At 43.2% G+C, this 18,811-nt stretch overlaps 1 protein-coding gene across 4 annotated transcripts in view; it reads right to left on the reverse strand.

Moving 5' to 3' along the window:
* ZBTB17 (zinc finger and BTB domain containing 17) overlaps positions 1–18,811 on the reverse strand; it is a 74,807-nt gene that overhangs the window by 23,646 nt on the left and 32,350 nt on the right. For all 4 annotated transcript variants that reach the window (XM_030222403.1, XM_030222405.1, XM_030222402.1 and 1 more), the window contains 5 exons: positions 14,858–14,974; positions 12,199–12,419; positions 5,496–5,638; positions 3,041–3,341; positions 1,427–1,514 (listed from right to left, as the gene is read on the reverse strand). In XM_030222403.1, coding sequence (XP_030078263.1) covers positions 1,427–1,514; positions 3,041–3,341; positions 5,496–5,638; positions 12,199–12,419; positions 14,858–14,974 — 870 coding nt within the window. The remainder of the gene's footprint in view (positions 1–1,426; positions 1,515–3,040; positions 3,342–5,495; positions 5,639–12,198; positions 12,420–14,857; positions 14,975–18,811) is intronic.

Consider the following 18,811-nt stretch of genomic DNA (forward strand, 5'->3'; position numbering starts at 1 on the left):
GAAGTCTTTCTTCCCTTTTCCTATTCTCGCTCCTGTTAGTTGATGTGTTTTCGCACTTACAGCAGGGACTTGTCAGTCCACTGAAAGGTGGGGGCAGGTACATGCATAGGTCCTTGGAAAATGAGGGCCAGGGCCAGGTGAGTCCTCTAGACTGTGTGGGACGAGACTCCCATGGGCCAGTACCTCTGGTAAACTTCCTGGACGAAGTGGTGGGAGCACAGCTGAGCTTCCTAGTGCATGATGGCTGCAGCTGGGCAGTGAGCATAGCTGAAGAGTGTGGGAATGCCCTTCCAATCAGCAGTTTGCAACTGGAGGAACCAATTTTCTAAGTGTTAATATTTTCAATAAAATATTCTTCAATACACACTGATAACGTCACATTTCCTGCTGTGTCACTGTGTACCTTACTCCCTCGGCCTTTGAGGGGAATGTTTATTTTTATATCAACTTCTCAGAAGGGATCTTATGTGATTTACATTGTACAGTACTACTGTCAAAGACAACACTATATAAATAAATATGTTTATCTTAAATATCTAACTGTTAATGTTGAAATCTGCAGATAGGGAATTTTGATTATTTATTGGGATTTATATAACAATAGTAAAATGACCAAATATAAGGATAAACACAATCAATGAGGTAATTTGGAGACAGGCAAATTGAATCCTAACAGGAACATGATACAGTGTCAGAAATATACACATGAAAACAGCATATTAGAAAAATCACATAACAGAAATATGATAAACGTCAGGCAGCATGGAGGAACATTCATATAACACAGATATGATACCTGTGTCAGCACAACACAAATGACACACTTAAACAGGCATACATTAGAGCATTTATATAACAGATATGATGCCCATAATGAAATATCTTAATAGACAGCAAAGGAGGCAAGTGCAGTTGTGACAGAGCCAACTCCTAACCTAGCTGAAATAACATTTAATCATCTCTCTGACTTCATGTGCAACTTTCTTTAAACTGGTCACCTTACTTTCTAACTCCCCCTACTCTCTTACCTATCTATATGTTCCATCTTTGCTCATACCCTATGCTGTCTATTAAAATGTTCTATTACGTTTTGTGTTGACATTGTAAGTAGAATACTATGGCATTCTTTTTATAGCTATTTGAATATTTTTACTGCTGTAATTGCCTATTGCTCGTGTTTGATTTATTCTTACTGTGCACCGCCTTGAGTGAATTCCTTAAAAAAGGCGGTAAATAAATCCTAATATATATAAACTAAAAAAAAGATGGAAAAATAGATGGATGGTTAAAATATTTGGGTTGAGAAGAGGTTTTCTCACTCTATAGCTTCTACATTGCAGGACAGAGGCAGCTCCACAAATACTGCTCAGGATAATTGAGCTCCACTAACCCATGCAAAAGTAACCTGCCAGCCCCACAAAAGTACCTGAGGTGGTGAACTGCTTCCCACACTCCCTGCACTTCAGGGGTCCATCTGCAATGTGAATCTTCAAGTGCGCTTTTAAGTTGCCAACCTAAAGAAAGACAGACACAGAGACGTCATTGAATGCACAAGATTGTTTTTCTTATACTCTACTTCAGACAACTCCAGTCACTCTTTACAAGGGGCATAGCCAGACCTCAATGGGAGGGGGTGCCAGATCCCAAGGTAGGGGGGGAAGCACATTTTGGTTTGCGTCCCTGCTACCACCTCCGCGGCCACTCCTACCTACCCGCCGCCGCCCTCCTGCCGCCGGTTCCACCCCCTCCCCACTGCCCCTGCGAAGGTACCTTGGCTGGTGGGGGTCCCCAACCCCCACCAGCAAAAACATTTGTCCTGCGCTGTCTCACACTGCCTGGCGCCCTGTTCTGTTTTCAGTCGCTGTGCATGCTCAGTTTCATTAAAACGAGTGTGCACAGCGACTGAAAACAGGACAGGGTGCGCCAGGCAATGTGAGACCAGAATGGGACAAATGTTTTAGCTGGCAGGGGTTGGGGACCCCCGCCAGCCAAACCAGGGGTCCCAGAGCAAATCTGGGGTGGGGGCCCAGGCCCCCATAGCTATGCCACTGCTCTTTATCCAGCAGTGTGAAAGGCAAAGCTTGCTAAGACTGAAAGGCTAAAGAAAATTACCAAGAAATAGCCTAGATATGAACAAAACAATAGAAAGCCATGCAGCCAGAAGAGAACTATCACAAAATGATTGGATAAAGTAAGGTAAGTGTGGCAGTGTGAGTGGGGTTTTGGGCACTGAACCTTCATAAATGCAGGCAAACCACAAAATATAGGAAAATCAAACACTTTGATGACATTTAAAGCAAACATGTGCACAAGCCTTTTTTTGTTCTCTCTTCAGGCATAGAACTCAGGTAGTTACGTAAGGCAGATTTACAATTCAACTTTAACTAAACAAAGGAATAACTATTCCTGTTGGGCTTCAACAAGCCACCACTGCACAGGAGGGTCGGCAGTTACACACTGCCAAGCCTAAGAATTAGACTTTACCCAGTCTTACAAAGAAAACCCTTTCCCTATTTAAAATCAGCTTTCTGGTCTGCTCTCCCTGGGTCCTTGAGATACCTTGGAATCCTTCATTTCCTGCTCTGGGCCTCCCCATTTGGTTCTTGCTCTAGGTTTTTCATCCTGTCTAGCTGTACCCCCCCCACCATCCTACCTCAACAGTCTAGCTAGGTTTTTGGTTTTTTTTAAATGGGAACTGTGTTTATTCTACTCACTCCATCATAGTAGGCAGAGATAAAAAGTGAAAAATCCCTGGCAAGCTCTTAAATCAAAACTCATAGCCCCAGACCCCAGCACAAAACACTGGCCCCATGCCTCTTATTCTGGTTCTAGTGCATGCTTCTATTATCCCTTGCCAAACTTTATAATACAGTTGCCTAAATGAAAAGAAAAAGCTACAGAAGAACAGCAATGAGGAAAGGTGTAAGAAGCGCGATGGATGAAGAGGAAGAAAAAAAAAGACAGAATGAGAAAAAAAAAAAAAGATAAAAAGTGCTTATAAATGTATCACTTGAATGAGTCTCTGCTGGCACTTCCTCACCTGATTGAACTTCTTATCACAGTGAGAGCACTTATGCTCCTTGTCCGTGTCATGAGTTTCCAGGTGACGCATCTTGGAGGTGGGGTCAGAGAATGAACGACCGCAGTAATCACACTGGTAGGGTTTCTCTCCACTGTGCACCAGCTGGTGACGCTTCAGGTTGCCAGAGGTTGTGAACAGTTTGCCACAGTCCTTGCAGCAGTACTTAGCATCTTCTGTGTGCCTTTTCTTATGCAGGTTCAAAAGGCTGATCAGTCGATAGCTTTTCCCACAATCGTTACAGCTGTATGGCTTCAGGGGGCTGTGAAAAATGGGCCAGTCCAAAGCAAAACTATATTAAAATTTTCATTTTAGCTCAGCTGACTCAATTGCTATATTAGAGCTGCTTTTTTTTGCTGAGAATGGGTAAAACCACGTCTGTGTATATTATGATAAACTTTCTGATATAATTCAGTACAACAAAATTTCATTCCAGATGCCTTTCAACTCGACTAGAATTGTATCAGAAAATGCAGCATAACACAAACGTTTACTCATTTTTTTTCTTAACAACATCACCTCATAAAAGTTATTAAAGAAAATCAGCAAAATAGTTACAGGTAATCATTAAACCACATCTTCCAATTATGTTCGTCCACAAAAAAGGAGAGGCAAGTATAGAAATAAACCAAAGGAAATTGGAGCACTGTGCTCCTTTCTGAGCGGACAGCAGGACAAGTAGTTTGACGTTGCTGTTTATTCTTTGAGCAGTGTTCTTCATTAGGGCGTCCTTCCCCTGACGAAGCCTGTGATTGGCGAAACGGACCGTTGGGGAGGCCCGTTTTTGAAGCTGCCATAAGATAAGTTATCATGTCTGCTTTTTATGTCCTGAGAGGGTATATGTAGCACGTTTTTGTATGAAATTGATTATAAAAACAAATATGGTTCAACATCTAGGGAGGTGGTGGGTCGAGGACCAGTGATTAAAACATGGTGATGGTGCATATCTGCATTTTCGCACGAATAATCCCATTAATTTGGCTATATGTGGCCAGTCTGAGGTCTCTCTTCCCCCCTTCCTTTATTTTTCCCATTGTCATGCATTTAGTTTGACTCTACCCGCTATTTTTTTGTTGTAGTACCGTAAGTGAAGCGGGTTTTTTTTCCCCTTTTTGATTGTTACTTTAAAAGATCAGAAAATATTCGAACAGTAGATCCCAAAAACTGCTTATAAATATCCAAAATTTCCTCTATTTTTTTTTAATTTTACAGTAAATACATCAGAAATGTGAAAATCCTACCAGATGTGAAAAAGTGTGAGGTGCATAATCGTGTTTTTACTCAACAGCCTGCAGATATATAAATAAGATGAACAGTAAATATTACACACTCTATACATCTGTCAGAGAAAGCACTAGCCTTCTACAGAAAAACAGAGGGGACATATTTTCCAAACCAAGAATGTCTGTAGTGGGTCATTCAACTCCCAAAACATTACCACCAAATTTTTATTTAATGAAGGTAAAAGACATAATTAATTGAACGGTCCCACATTTTCTGAAACTAAAACTACAAAAGAGGTCAGAGTTTGTACTTTTAAATGTTTCAAACCTCCTTTCATATGCAAGATGCCCCCTATCTCTAATGTTACCTTTATCACTGTTCTGGGTGCAGTATGATCGGTTAGAGACAGCAGGCAGGAAGAATGAGAGGTAGGAGATGAACAGGAGAGGGGATGCTTGAGGGAAGAAAGAGAATGATGGAAAGGTGTGAGGAGGAAGAAGCAAAGGCTGAAACATTTCAGTGGATGAACTGTTCCTGCTGATCTTAGAAGGAGACCAGCAACTGTGTTTTAACCATCTGGTGCTCCTCAAACCATTTCACCAGTAGGCCCCGCAGGATTATGGTGTCCCATGCAATTCAAAATCGGAAGACAGAAAGAGAGACACTAAGTGGTAAGAATGTACTCCAAGCTCTGCCACACAGATCAGAGGGAGTTAAACATAAGGATCACTGGAGAGGGGAGAGACAGGCCACAGTGAGACAGAATGTAACTGGAGGAAAAGAGCAGAGAAAAGAAGTCATGCAAATAAAATAGAGAAAGGTCCAACTGAAATAGAAAAAGCAAAGAAAAGAATTTGTATGCACAAACCGCTGGGAGAACCCTTTTTAAATTGAAAGTGGAGGAGTGGCCTAGTGGTTAGGGTGGTGGACTTTGGTCCTGAGTTTGATTCCCACTTCAGGCACAGGCAGCTCCTTGTGACTCTGGGCAAGTCACTTAACCCTCCATTGCCCCATGTAAGCCACATTGAGCCTGCCATGAGTGGGAAAGCGCAGGGTACAAATGTAACAAAAATAAAAAAATAAATAAAAGCAGGAACAAGGAGAGATCTTCCTTCTATTTGTTTTCCCTCTCTGGCTCTCACACTCCTTTCATTCAGTTCACAATCATCAGCTCCCAGCTTCTTTCTAATACCTGTGGGTCTTCTCATGGGCTTTGCAAGCAGCTGGATCAGAGAACGCCTTGCTGCACTCCCGACAAGAGAAGGGCTTCTCTCCAGTGTGAATCCGGATGTGTCTTTTAAAATTTCCTGTGTGAGTAAACTCTTTACCGCAATCCTAAAAAGAAATACCCATAACATAAAGCAAATACAACAAAGACACCGAACACAGCAACAACCATTTTCAACATGGGCCTAGTTGATTAAAGGGCCTGACTCATATTCAAAAAGGGCCATGGGCATCTATGTAAGAAAGCAGGGGCACTATAAACACATTTCTGAATACAAGAGTCTTAATTTTCCTTTAGGTACCTTAAAAGGAAGATCTAAAGTCACACCTGGTATGGGCTTGCACTTCACTTCCTTCTCCTGCTCCCGACACCATTCCTTTTAAGGCACCTCAATTTAGGCATTCAGGTGCTAGTTTCCTAGAGCTCTTGAAAATTAGTCTCTAAGCTTTTGTCACAGATAGAAACCAGGAGAAATGTCTTAATACCTTAATTCCAAATACTTTTCTCCTATTTTCTACCCACAGAAGGGCCGAAGCAATAAAGTGCACTAAGCTTTGCACACAAGCTGTGTGCAAAAACTTGGGTTGACATCGGTCCACAGCAGAAAATTTTATATGCATGGTGACCATGAATCCAATGTGCTCTTCCATTAGTGCATGCCCCTGTGATCATGCATCCCGTGTACTCTTCCATTAGAGCATGCCCCTGTGATCATGCATCCCGTGTACTCTTCCATTAGAGCATGCCCCTGTGATCATGCATGTGTGCTCTTCCATTAGTTCAGGCCCCTGTGATCATGCATCCCGTGTGCTCTTCCATTAGTGCATGCCCCTGTGATCATGCATCCCGTGTACTCTTCCATTAGAGCATGCCCCTGTGATCATGCATGTGTGCTCTTCCATTAGTTCAGGCCCCTATGACCATGCATCCCATGTGCTCTTCCATTAGTGCAGACCCCTGTGATCATGCATCCCGTGTTATCTTCCATTAGTGCATGCCCCTGTGACCATGCATCCCGTGTGCTCTGCCATTAGTGCAGGTCCCTGTGATCATGCAACCCGTGTGCTCTTCCATTAGTGGAGGCCTCTGTGATCATGCATCCCGTGTGCTCTTCCCTTAGTGCAGACCCCTGTGACCATACATCCCGTGTGCTCTTCCATTAGTGCAAGTCCCTGTGATCATGCATCCTGTGTGCTCTTCCATTAGTGCAGGTCCCTGTGATCATGCATCCCATATGCTCTTCCATTAGTGCAGACCCCTGTGATCATGCATCCCGTGTGCTCTTCCCTTAGTGCAGACCCCTGTGACCATGAATCCAGTATGCTCTTCCATTAGTTCAGGCCCTTATGACCATGCATCCCATGTGCTCTTCCATTAGTGCAGACCCCTGTGATCATGCATCCCGTGTTATCTTCCATTAGTGCATGCCCCTGTGACCATGAATCCCGTGTGCTCTTCCATTAGTGCAGGCCCCTGTGACCATGCATCCCGTGTGCTCTGCCATTAGTGCAGACACCTATGACCATGCATCCCATGTGCTCTTCCATTAGTGCAGGTCCCTGTGATCATGCAACCCGTGTGCTCTTCCATTAGTGGAGGCCTCTGTGATCATGCATCCCGTGTGCTCTTCCCTTAGTGCAGACCCCTGTGACCATACATCCCGTGTGCTCTTCCATTAGTGCAAGTCCCTGTGATCATGCATCCCGTGTGCTCTTCCATTAGTGCAGGTCCCTGTGATCATGCATCCCGTGTGATCTTCCATTAGTACAGACTCCTGTGATCATGTATCCCATGTGATCTTCCATTAGTGCAGGCACCTATGACCATGCATTCCGTGCGCTCTTCCATTAGTGCAGGCCCCTGTGATCATGCATCCCGTGTGCTCTTCCATTAGTGCAGGTCCCTGTGATCATGCATACCGTGTGCTCTTCCATTAGTGCAGGTCCCTGTGATCATGCATACCGTGTGCTCTTCCATTAGTACAGACTCCTGTGATCATGTATCCCGTGTGATCTTCCATTAGTGCAGACACCTATATGACCATATATCCCGTGTGCTCTTCCATTAGTGCAGGCCCCTGTGATCATGCATCCCATGTGCTCTTCCATTAGTGCAGGTCCCTGTGATCATGCATCCCGTGTGCTCTTCCATTAGTACAGACTCCTGTGATCATGTATCCCATGTGATCATCCATTAGTGCAGACACCTATATGACCATGCATCCCGTGTGCTCTTCCATTAGTGCAGGTCCCTGTGATCATGCATCCCGTGTGCTCTTCCATTAGTGCAGACCCCTGTGACCATACATCCCGTGTGCTCTTCCATTAGTGCAGACCCCTGTGATCATGCATCCCGTGTGCTTTTCCCTTAGTGTAGACCCCTGTGACCACACATCCCGTATGCTCTTCCATTAGTGCAGACCCCTGTGATCATGCATCCCTTGTGCTCTTCCCTTAGTGCAGACCCCTGTGACCATGAATCCAGTATGCTCTTCCATTAGTGCAGGCCCCTATGACCATGCATCCCATGTGCTCTTCCATTAGTGCAGACCCCTGTGATCATGCATCCCGTTTGCTCTTCCATTAGTGCATGCCCCTGTGACCATGAATCCAGTATGCTCTTCCATTAGTGCAGGCCCCTGTGATCATGCATCCCGTGTGCTCTTCCATTAGTGCAGGCCCCTATGACCATGCATCCCGTGTGCTCTTCCATTAGTGCAGACACCTATATGACCATGCATCCCGTGTGCTCTTCCATTAGTGCAGGTCCCTGTGATCATGCAACCCGTGTGCTCTTCCATTAGTGGAGGCCTCTGTGATCATGCATCCCGTGTGTTCTTCCCTTAGTGCAGACCCCTGTGACCATACATCCCGTGTGCTCTTCCATTAGTGCATGTCCCTGTGATCATGCATCCCGTGTGCTCTTCCACTAGTGCAGGTCCCTGTGATCATGCATCCCGTGTGCTCTTCCATTAGTGGAGGCCTCTGTGATCATGCATCCCGTGTGGTCTTCCAGCAGTGCCCATTTTTGTGCTTGGCCTATTTGTATACTATTTGCTTATTACACTGGGGAACAAAATGTTTGCATTGAGCTTGCATTAGCGAAATGTGTACCAACCTTCAGCACACAGTTCTAACACAAAATTACTGCATCAGCCCCAGAAAGAGACCTTGATTAGATTGAGAAAACCTGTACAAAGCAACCAAACTCAACATCAATATGTATGGCTGGCCAAATGTTTTGGACGAGAGTCTTACTAATTTTAGTAGCTGTGTGGATTGTTACACAGCTTAGCGAGGGGATGCACAGCAGGACATGGTTGTTGGATTAATTTGTTGGGCCTGTGAGAACTGCACAGGAGGATGAATGAGTCTGGTTCTGCCCCCTGGTGTAGAAGATGGAAGGCAGTATACTGGGGTGGATTCTGGGCATATCAATGTCAATACATACTTATATACCGCCTCCCTCCCCAGATAGGTCCAGGGTGGTTTACAATTATCTACAATTAAAACAAATCATAATTCAATACAAAACAAAAATACATAAAATCAATTACATTTCGTCATAAACAGGATAAGGTTAAGAAAAACAAATAGGTCTTAATTTTCTTCCAAAAGGGAAGAGAATCAGTTACTGTTCTATTGCTAGTAGGAAGTGCATTCCAGAAAGGTATCAAAATCAGCAAAAAAACATTTTCGCTACCCTATGGAATCAAACTCCTTTCAAGGCAACTCAGCAGAATATAAGCAAAACTATACAACTTCTCTGAAGTTTGACCTGACATTACACAGATCAAATCAGTGAGCAAGGATGAAACCATTTACACCGCCTGAAAGAAACAAGCAAAGAGATTTATACAATATCCTCTGATGTATTGGGAGCCAGTGCAATTGAATGCAATAAGACGAAATATTATCACATTTCTTGAGGTTAAATATCAACCTTATGGCCGTATTTTGACTCAATTGCATTTTTCTCACCAACTTAACAGACAGATTCAAATACAGTAAATTACAGTAATCTAAATGTGAGAACTAACATTTGTATAAACAAGGTGTATGCAGACAAACTAAGATCTTATTAGCCTTAGTTGTATCAGCTTAAAGAACATTTTCTTCCAGAGAGAAGTAATTTATACCTCAAAAGTTAAAGAAGAGTCTAACAGCACTCCAAGTACTTTGGCTTTAGATTAAACAGGAAAAGAAATATTTTGCAACAAGGTTATCCCTGCAAGAGCACCTGAGCTAGGAAGACAAAACCATAAAATCTTAGTTTTACTTGAATTTAATTTTAACAGGTTTGTGAAAGCCCAATTTGAATGTTCTCCATGCACAGAGAAAACCTGTCCCTAGTATCATATATATATATACTAGGGAGAGGGATGCTTGAGACAGATGTAGCGAACACTGGTGGGAAGAGGTCCGAGAGGCCAGGAAGGCAATAGTGGTGGAAGAGACAATTGAAGAAATTAAAAAGCTATGAGATAGAAGGCAATGGCCTGTTGTGGATTGGGAACTGGGTAAAAGAGAAAACAGAGTAGTCAATTCTCTCAATGGAGGAAGATAAGTGGTGGAGTATCACAGGGATCTGTACTGGAAACAGCACTTTTCAACATATATATAAATGATCTGGAAATGGGAATGATGAGCGATCTTGGGCAAGTCACTTAACCCTCCATTGCCTCAGGTACAAACTTAGATTGTGAGCCCATCAGGGACAGGGTACCTGAATGTAATTCACTTTGAGCTATTACTGAAAAAGGCGTGAGCAAAATCCAAATAAATAATGTTATGTTGTTTTAGTATGTTTTATCAAATCATTAACTTCATGTAACCGGTTATCATGATAAAGAAGATCTGACCTGTCAATCATCTGAAACTGGAAACACCAGCTTTTTTTTCTAAGCAAAAGACTGATGTGTCTGCACTTTAGAACACTGACTTTACCAAGATTGCCCTGACCTATATCTCTTTGCATCCCTAAATCCCTAACAGATAGAGAGAAATACTGAAGAGGTAAGGCTGCACAGTGCCCTCATAGGGCAGAGTTCACAGCTCATGTTCTCTCTCGCTCCATCTGCTGGTTTAACAGGCATAACTCACAGGTTCTGGACTGGTCTGGTCGCTAAGGAAGAATCTTATTAATAAATCAAGGAACCTGGGGATGGGTCCCAAGGTAATAGAATGGATTAGAAAATGGTTAAGTAATAGACAACAGAATACACTCTGATTACTGGAGCGTCTCAGCGATTAGTCCTGGGGCCAATTCTATTCTGTATCTACGTAAGGGATATTGTAGAGGGGTTAGAGTGAAGAATCCTGAACAATTAGAATGAAAAAAAAAATGAGTAGCTGCTGACTTCAATGCAAAAAAAAAAAAAAATGCAGAGTCCTGTACTTATGGAGCAGTACTAGATTTTGAGGAGGGTCAGGGGGAAATTTGTGAGCGGCAATCAGGACACAAGCAAAGATGATCAAATCTAAAGATTCACAGCAGCAAAACAATATAATACAACAGTGGCCAGATTCAGAGGGATGTTGAGGTGCACAGGGAAAGGCATTACCAGTAAAATACAAAAGGAGGAGATAACTGTATTAAGGTTATCGATGAAACCTCCTCTGCAGTACTTTAAGCAAGCCTACACAAATGACCTGACAAACTCAAAATCATACCTGGATCAGACTATAAAGACAGAACCTGGAATATGCTCCCCTACTCAATCCTCTCTAAATTCATCCCTATTCCAATCCCTCACTATTTTGCCTTACTTACAATACGCTACCCAATACTCACCCTTCTTCCACTCCCTACCTCGACTATTCTCCTACCTCACCCATCTCATTTACCCACATCTACTACTACTACTTAACATTTCTAGAGCGCTACTAGGGTTACGCAGCGCTGTACAATTTAACAAAGAGAGACAGTCCCTGCTCAAAGAGCTTACACTCTAATAGACAAGTGAACGGTCGGTCTGATAGGGGCAGTCAAATTGGGGCAGTCTGGATTCACTGAACGGTAAGGGTTAGGTGCCGAACGCAGCATTGAAGAGGTGGGCTTTAAGCAAAGACTTGAAGATGGGCAGGGAGGGGGCTTGGCGTAAGGTTCAGGAAGGTTGTTCCAAGCATAGGGTGAGGCGAGGCAGAATTGACATCTAATTGACATCTAATTGACTACCTCTTTTCACTATTTGACAACTGTATCCATTCTCTGTTTATTTTGTAAACCTATTATACTATGAGGCTCATTTTCAAAGCACTTAGACTTATAAAGTTACATAGGAACCTATGGAGTCTTTGAAAATGAGCTCCTATGTAAGCCGCATTGAACCTATTAATAACTGGGAAAGTGCGGGGTATAAGTGTTACAAAAAAATAAATAAATAAAATAAATATGCAGTTCTGGAGGCTGTTCTTCTGAAAGGATATAGATAGGCCAGAGGTAATTCAAAAAAAAAGTAATAATCAAAGGTTGTAGGGTCTACATGAAAAGCTGGGACCTAATACTTGTGCGCCTTTGCAGTAAACTTGAGATTGAGAAAATTCCCAAAACAACATTACTGTTATAGTATGCAAAAAATGAAACATTGAGATGCTGCCCTCAGAAATAAGTTTGGCAAGAAACACACAATCCATCTTAAAGAAAGCTACATATCTCAGAGCCATACCTCGCACTTGTGTATTATGGATCCATAAGCACGAGATTCAGTACGATCAGCATAGGCTATTGTTCCTGAACGCAGCTGTCGGGACTCGCCCATGGTTTCCTGCCCCGAGTCTGTGCCCACAGAATCCTCGTTCTCGTCTCTGGTGTCTCCATTTTCCATTCTTTCCTCTGTGGCCTCCTCTTCCTCGTCCTCCTGTGCACTCTTGTTTCCTGCTTCTACATCTATTCAAAAGGGCGAGAAAGAATGAAGCAGATACAGAACGGGAAAAACTTCCTGTTGTGCTGTGTCAAAGTATCTCCCTACGACTTTAGTGCCTAAGCTCTTTCTAAGCTAAAGGGCACGGCCATTTCCCTCTGCAAGGTGCCTACCTAGTTTGACAATAGCATATTTTGAATGGGTAATTTTCAAATGCAACCCTGTATAGCAGGTGTTAATTCACGAATATTCATGACAAAAATGTGGAGAAAAAAAGACTTCAGAAACCATGGAGAAATCTCTTTAAAGGAACACCTTTCAGAGTTTAGAGAACTCCTCTTCAATCACAAAAAAAACTCCACTCTTCTTATTCATGAAATACTTGCACACACACCTTTAACAATACAATATGGTAGAGGCTAATATCTATGCCACATATGCGGTGAAATTAACTCTCATACATCACTTAGCTTGAGTAATCTTGATGTCACCGGTCTGTATTCTATTCCCCAGGTCTAAATTAAATGTATAGCAGTGGTGGTGATTGCACAATATATATATATATATATTCAGTGCCACTGACTTTGAATAAACCCACTAATTCTATAACTTTAGCATTATCTGTGTGCTAAGATTACAGAATACTAGCACTTATGCATGTAAACAGCTCATTCATGACCATAAATGCTACGTGTGCCAAAGGTGGTTACTTCTGTAATGCAAGCGCACAAGTCATATACCACTGTATTGTATATAAAGCGACCAGAATTGCATGCCCAAATTTGCGCATGCACCCGAGATGCATGCGCAAATTGAGTAAATAACCAATCATGATTGGGTGCCAACAACCAATGATTGATGTTAATTGGCATTCATTAAAATCTGCACACATATCTAAATGCGTACTATTCTATAAGGCTTGGCCACTAACTCTAGTAGCATGTAACTAAAACGGGTGTGTGTCACGGACATTCCTGCGAATGGAACTACAGAATACAGCCTCAGTATACCTAATATGGGCGCCATTATTTACACAAGGTTTCAGAAGGCACTTAAAGTGCGGGAATTGACGTTAAGTGCGATTCTATAAAGGGTGCACGTCCTTTATAAAATCACACTTGGCATCTAATTTTGAGTCCACTAAATTATTGTTGAAGGGATGGGATCGCTAGACTATATGTAAATACTGAATCCCAGTAATTTTTGATAGCATCTGTATTCTGTTACCTGCAAATTGTCCCCAATCGGAATTTCTACAGAAGGAAAAACGGCCTCAAAGAGCTCAAGATATGTTATATCTATAGAGCTAATCGGATCAAACTGGTCCTCTCTTCAACATTGGCCGTAAAAAAAACTTCAAAGATGGAGTACTGCCTATACGATATAGTTTTACAGAAAACGTGGTATATGATCCACACTAAATCATTTCTGCTAATTCTCCATGCTAGATTAATTTACAGGCTCCATTCAGATTCTGCTAACATCGGGTGAGCTCAATCAAAGGACTCCAGGTAGTGCAAAGCATAACCCAGACTCCGAGACCCTGATGCAGCAGCGCGAAACGCTGGCCACCATTGGCTTGGGGCAGGAGGGTAAAGACTGCTGAAAGAGTGAGCAGTGGAGCCGCTGTACACAGACTCAACGCACGGGCACGAGCACAGAAAAAGAAAATCGACTGGCCCTCAAACAAAGATAAGTGTCCTTTGACTGTTTGAGCTCACCCGATGTTAGCATGGAGAATTAGCAGAAATGATTTAGTGTGGATCATATACCACGTTTTCTGTAAAACTATATCGTATAGGCAGTACTCCATCTTTGAAGGTTTTTTACGGCCAATGTTGAAGACAGGACCAGTTTGATCCGATTAGCTCTATAGATATAACATATCCTTGAGCTGTTTGAGGCCGTTTTTCCTTCTGTAGAAACTCCGATAGGGGACAATTTGCAGGTAAAAGAATACAGATGCTATCAAAAATTACTGGGATTCAGTATTTACATATAATCTAATTTTGAGTACCATTTACTGAATCCAGCCCATAGCATGTAACAGAATACCGTCATTTACGGGCACGCATTTACACCTGCCATAGACATAGGATAAACAGGCACGACTAAATGTTAGCACATAGATGAAGACTTAAGTTAGAATATGCCATAACGGAATCTGGTGCCCATGTGCCCGGCGCACTGCACGGTGTCATTTGTAGAATAGCCCCCGCAGAGTCAATGAATACACATTCATTTAAAATAGTAGCAGTGTTAGCATTTAAATCAATCCGGTAGCTGCCACCACTGAAAACTGACCTTTTATTAGCCAGCAGGAGTATGTGCTGTTGGGTTAGTAGAGCACCTGATGGTGAGTTGTAACAGAAAGCTTTACATTATTTCACGCAAATACAAGGCACTGCAACTTTAAGCTCCGAACCCCCAGGCCCCTCGAATTAGCACGGGATTGAGCTGCTACCTTGCTTGGCACTCTGCAAGTGGTGTCCATTTGACGCTCTGGTTAACTGGCTGCTCCTGGTGCTGACTCCCGAATGCTTGCAGGGTGTTTGAGGGATATCGTCCTGCAGAGCGTTTCCTGCTCGTACAGAAGGAAGCGAGAAGGATCAGGGCAGGCGCTGTGGTGCTTGCTACGTACAAAGCAAAAACCATAAACACAAGGCTCCTTTATCTCAGGGTTTCATTGGCTGCATTCATTTCTAGTTTGCTTTGTTCTGTCTTTCCAATCCTACTAAAAGAGATCTAGCATAGACTTGCTGTCCTTATGGGAGAAGTACAGCTGTCTGGGCAGAAAATATATGGTACACAGTCCATTCTTTTCAGATATTCAGCTCTCATGATCACAACTGCAGTTAAATAGCATTTCTTTACATGGACAATTCCCTTAAACTTATAACAATGAAGTTTATCTTGACCCCGTATACTTCCCCCCCCCCCCCCCCAAATTAGGGTGTCTATTCAGGTGTTTTGATATCTTATTTTTTGTTTCTTGTTCACAACTTAAGATAATGCAACCTTGTAAAACGATAAAAGCAATATTGCAAAGCTTTCTTTGTCTGGGAGTTAATACTGCAACATTCGTTAGAAAAAGAAAGAAGTCCAGTTAATAATAACCTGCAGCTCAGGTGATAGTGCTGCAGAATGAGGGATATGGATTTCGATCTTTCATCAACTGAGGCCAATGGACCTGGAGGCACCAACAGGGGAGGAAAAGCCAGTGACTACTGCCCACCGTGGCAGACTACACCAGCAAACAAACAGACCCGAGGGATGTGCTTGAAGGAGGCATCATCCAGTCTCTTTGAGCTGCCCATGTGTGCCATCTACACAGTGGGATGGGACAGCAAAAATGATTAAACTGGGAGAAAATTAAAAACTTAGATTATCAAATTTGAAGAATATGGAATTGTAACGTCACTATTTTTCCTCTATAGACTGTGACAGTTAGACAGAACCACAACATTTAACCCCAAGTCTCCTTTATGTATAATAAAGACACAGTTATAGGAAAAGCAGCTACTATGAAATTATTATATACCAGTATCACAGCTCAGAAGGGAATTCAGTTTTGTGCCATGGTTTTCCCACCCTAAAATTGCTCATTATATTCAGCTTAAAAATGCAATTTATCTCTCTATATAAAAGGCAACACCAATGTTCTAGAAGCCTCCAGCCGGAAGTGTGAAGGGGGCGAGATAATCCGCTTTCCCCTATGAGTGTCTGCCCCGCCCTCTCTGTAACACAGTCAGTTGAAGGAAAACAGCAGAGCAGAAATCAAATCGTTGGCTCTGTAACAGTGAAGGACTCAGAGGGGGGAGGGGAGAGAGGCCAGAGGGGCAGGGACACACACACTGCCACATGTACACAGAAGAAAACATTGCTAGCCCCCGTTTCATTTGCATCAGAAACGGGGCTTTTTTACTATCTCTCTATATAAAAGGCAAAACCAACGTTCTATGAAGCCTCCAGCCGGAAGTGTGAGGGGGCGAGATATCCGCTTTCCCTATGAGAGTCTGCCCCGCCTTCTCTGTAACACAGTCAGTGAAGGAAAACAGGCAGAGCAGGAAATCAAATCGCTGGCTCTGTAACAGTGAAGGACTCAGAGGGGGGAGGGGGAGAGAGGCCAGAGGGCAGGGACACACACACTCCCACATGCACACAGAAGAAAACATTGCTAGCCCCCCGTTTCATTTGCATCAGAAACGGGGGCTTTTTTACTATCTCTCTATATAAAAGGCAAAACCAACGTTCTATGAAGCCTCCAGCCGGAAGTGTGAAGGGGGCGAGATATCCGCTTTCCCTATGAGAGTCGCCCCGCCTTCTCTGTAACACAGTCAGTGAAGGAAAACAGCAGAGCAGGAAATCAATTGCTGGCTCTGTAACAGTGAAGGACTCAGAGGGGGGAGGAGAGAGAGGCCAGAGGGCAGGGACACACACACTCCCACATGCACACAGAAGAAAACATTGCTAGCCCCCGTTTCATTTGCATCAGAAACGGGGCTTTTTTAGAGCACGAAATCAAATCGCTGGCTCTGTAACAGTGAAGGACTCAGAGGGGGGAGGGGAGAGAGGCCAGAGGGCAGGGACACACACTCCCACATGCACACAGAAGAAACATTGCTAGCCCCCGTTTCATTTGCATCAGAAACAGGGCTTTTTACTAGTTTTTTATAAAAGCAAATAAATTAAGTCACAAAGCAAAAGAAATCCATATCGGAGAACAGTATTTAGGAACTGATTTTTATTTTGCTACCTTAGATTTATTGCACTGGTCTGCCCCTTATTTGGTACTGCTGTCAATATCACAAATTTCTTGATTTACACTTAAATATAGTAAGAAGCCTTCCAAAACTACCCTTGTAACAAGCTGCTGAGTAGCTTTGATGCCATAAAAGCTGAAAAGGGCTACAGCTTGTGCAGTGCTGGTCAGACAGCTATAAAACCCGAAGATCCTGGTTCTAATCCATCTCTTTCCACTGCATGACCTACAGCAAACACCAACCCTCCCCGGGCTCCAACCTAGGACTGCTCAGTTTCAGATAAGAACCATGCAAAGTCCACTTACCTGGAACAGGGTATTCTCTGGGGAGAGCAAAAAGATTAGTCACACATGTGAGTGAGGTCAACTGACAGCACCCACACATGGAACATATCCTAGAGTTCATAGGAAAACATTATGAAGCATGTGAACACATAGCAAGTATCAATCTCCCCTGCTGTGTGACCACACCTTGAAAAAGATATAGTGAAATTAGAAAAGATACAGAGAAGGGCGACAAAATGATAAGGGGTTGGGATGACTTCCCTATGAGGAAAGGCTAAAGCTAGGGCTCTTCAGCTTGGAGACGAGACGGCTATGAGTGGAACGGGTAGAGATAAATCACTTGTTTACTCTTTCCAATAATACAAAGACTAGGGGAGGCACACAATGAAGCTACTAAGTAGTAAAATTTAAAACAACATCATAGAAAATATTTCTTCACTCAATGTGTAATTAAACTCTGAAATTCGTTGCCAGAGAATGTGGTAAAGGCAGCTAGCATAGCACACTGCATTTGGCTGGTCCCAGAAACCTTCTCTCTGCTACAACTTCCAGTTCCCATGTGGACGGACACTGCAGAAGGCTTTCAGGCTGGCCAAATGCCTTGTGCTTTTCTTACTGACGGCCTGGAAAATTGGAGGACTGCAGCACTGGGCAAGGGCAAGAAGGAAGAGAGATACCGCAACACTTGGGGGGGGGGGGGGGGGGGAGGGACAGATAGTGAGAAAATGTGGTGGCAAGCCGCACTTACCACCCCGCAGGGATGCCTATGTTGGGCCACCACCTCAGGTGTGAAAAAATGGGTTAGCTCATCTGTCCATAAGACCATCTATTTGTTACAGTGCAAAAAGGCTACGGTGAGGGCCAGAAAAATGCTACCAAGTACAGGGAATATGTTACCAGTAGAAATGATATTATGTCTCTGTACAAATCATTGGTGAGATCTTATTTAGAGTACTGGGTCCATTTCTGGAGGCAGCATCTCCAAAAGGATAAAAACAGAGTGGGGTCTTCCCTATGGTAAATTGGTATTAGGAGGCAACTTTAATGCATCTTTTGACCCAGCTTTGGATAGATCTGGTGCAGTGTCACGAATAGATGTCAAAAATTCGAAAGCGTTGATTGCCTGGCCCGAACTTTGGCTACATGTGATGTGTGGCGTTTACATCACCCAAAGGAACGGGATTTATCCTTTTATTCCCATTCTCATGATTCATACTCCCGCACTGATCATTTGCTAGTTCATATCTCTTTGATTCAGGGGGGTTGTCTTTCAGGTATTGGCCCCCAAACCATATCGGCCCATTGCTCCGACCTGGGTCCAGCTTCCATCCTTTTGTGAGGAAGATAAGGATAGTAGGTGGACCTTAAACA

Source organism: Microcaecilia unicolor, chromosome 13 (genome assembly GCF_901765095.1).
Source record: "Microcaecilia unicolor chromosome 13, aMicUni1.1, whole genome shotgun sequence".
Classification (NCBI taxonomy): Eukaryota; Metazoa; Chordata; class Amphibia; order Gymnophiona; family Siphonopidae; genus Microcaecilia; species Microcaecilia unicolor.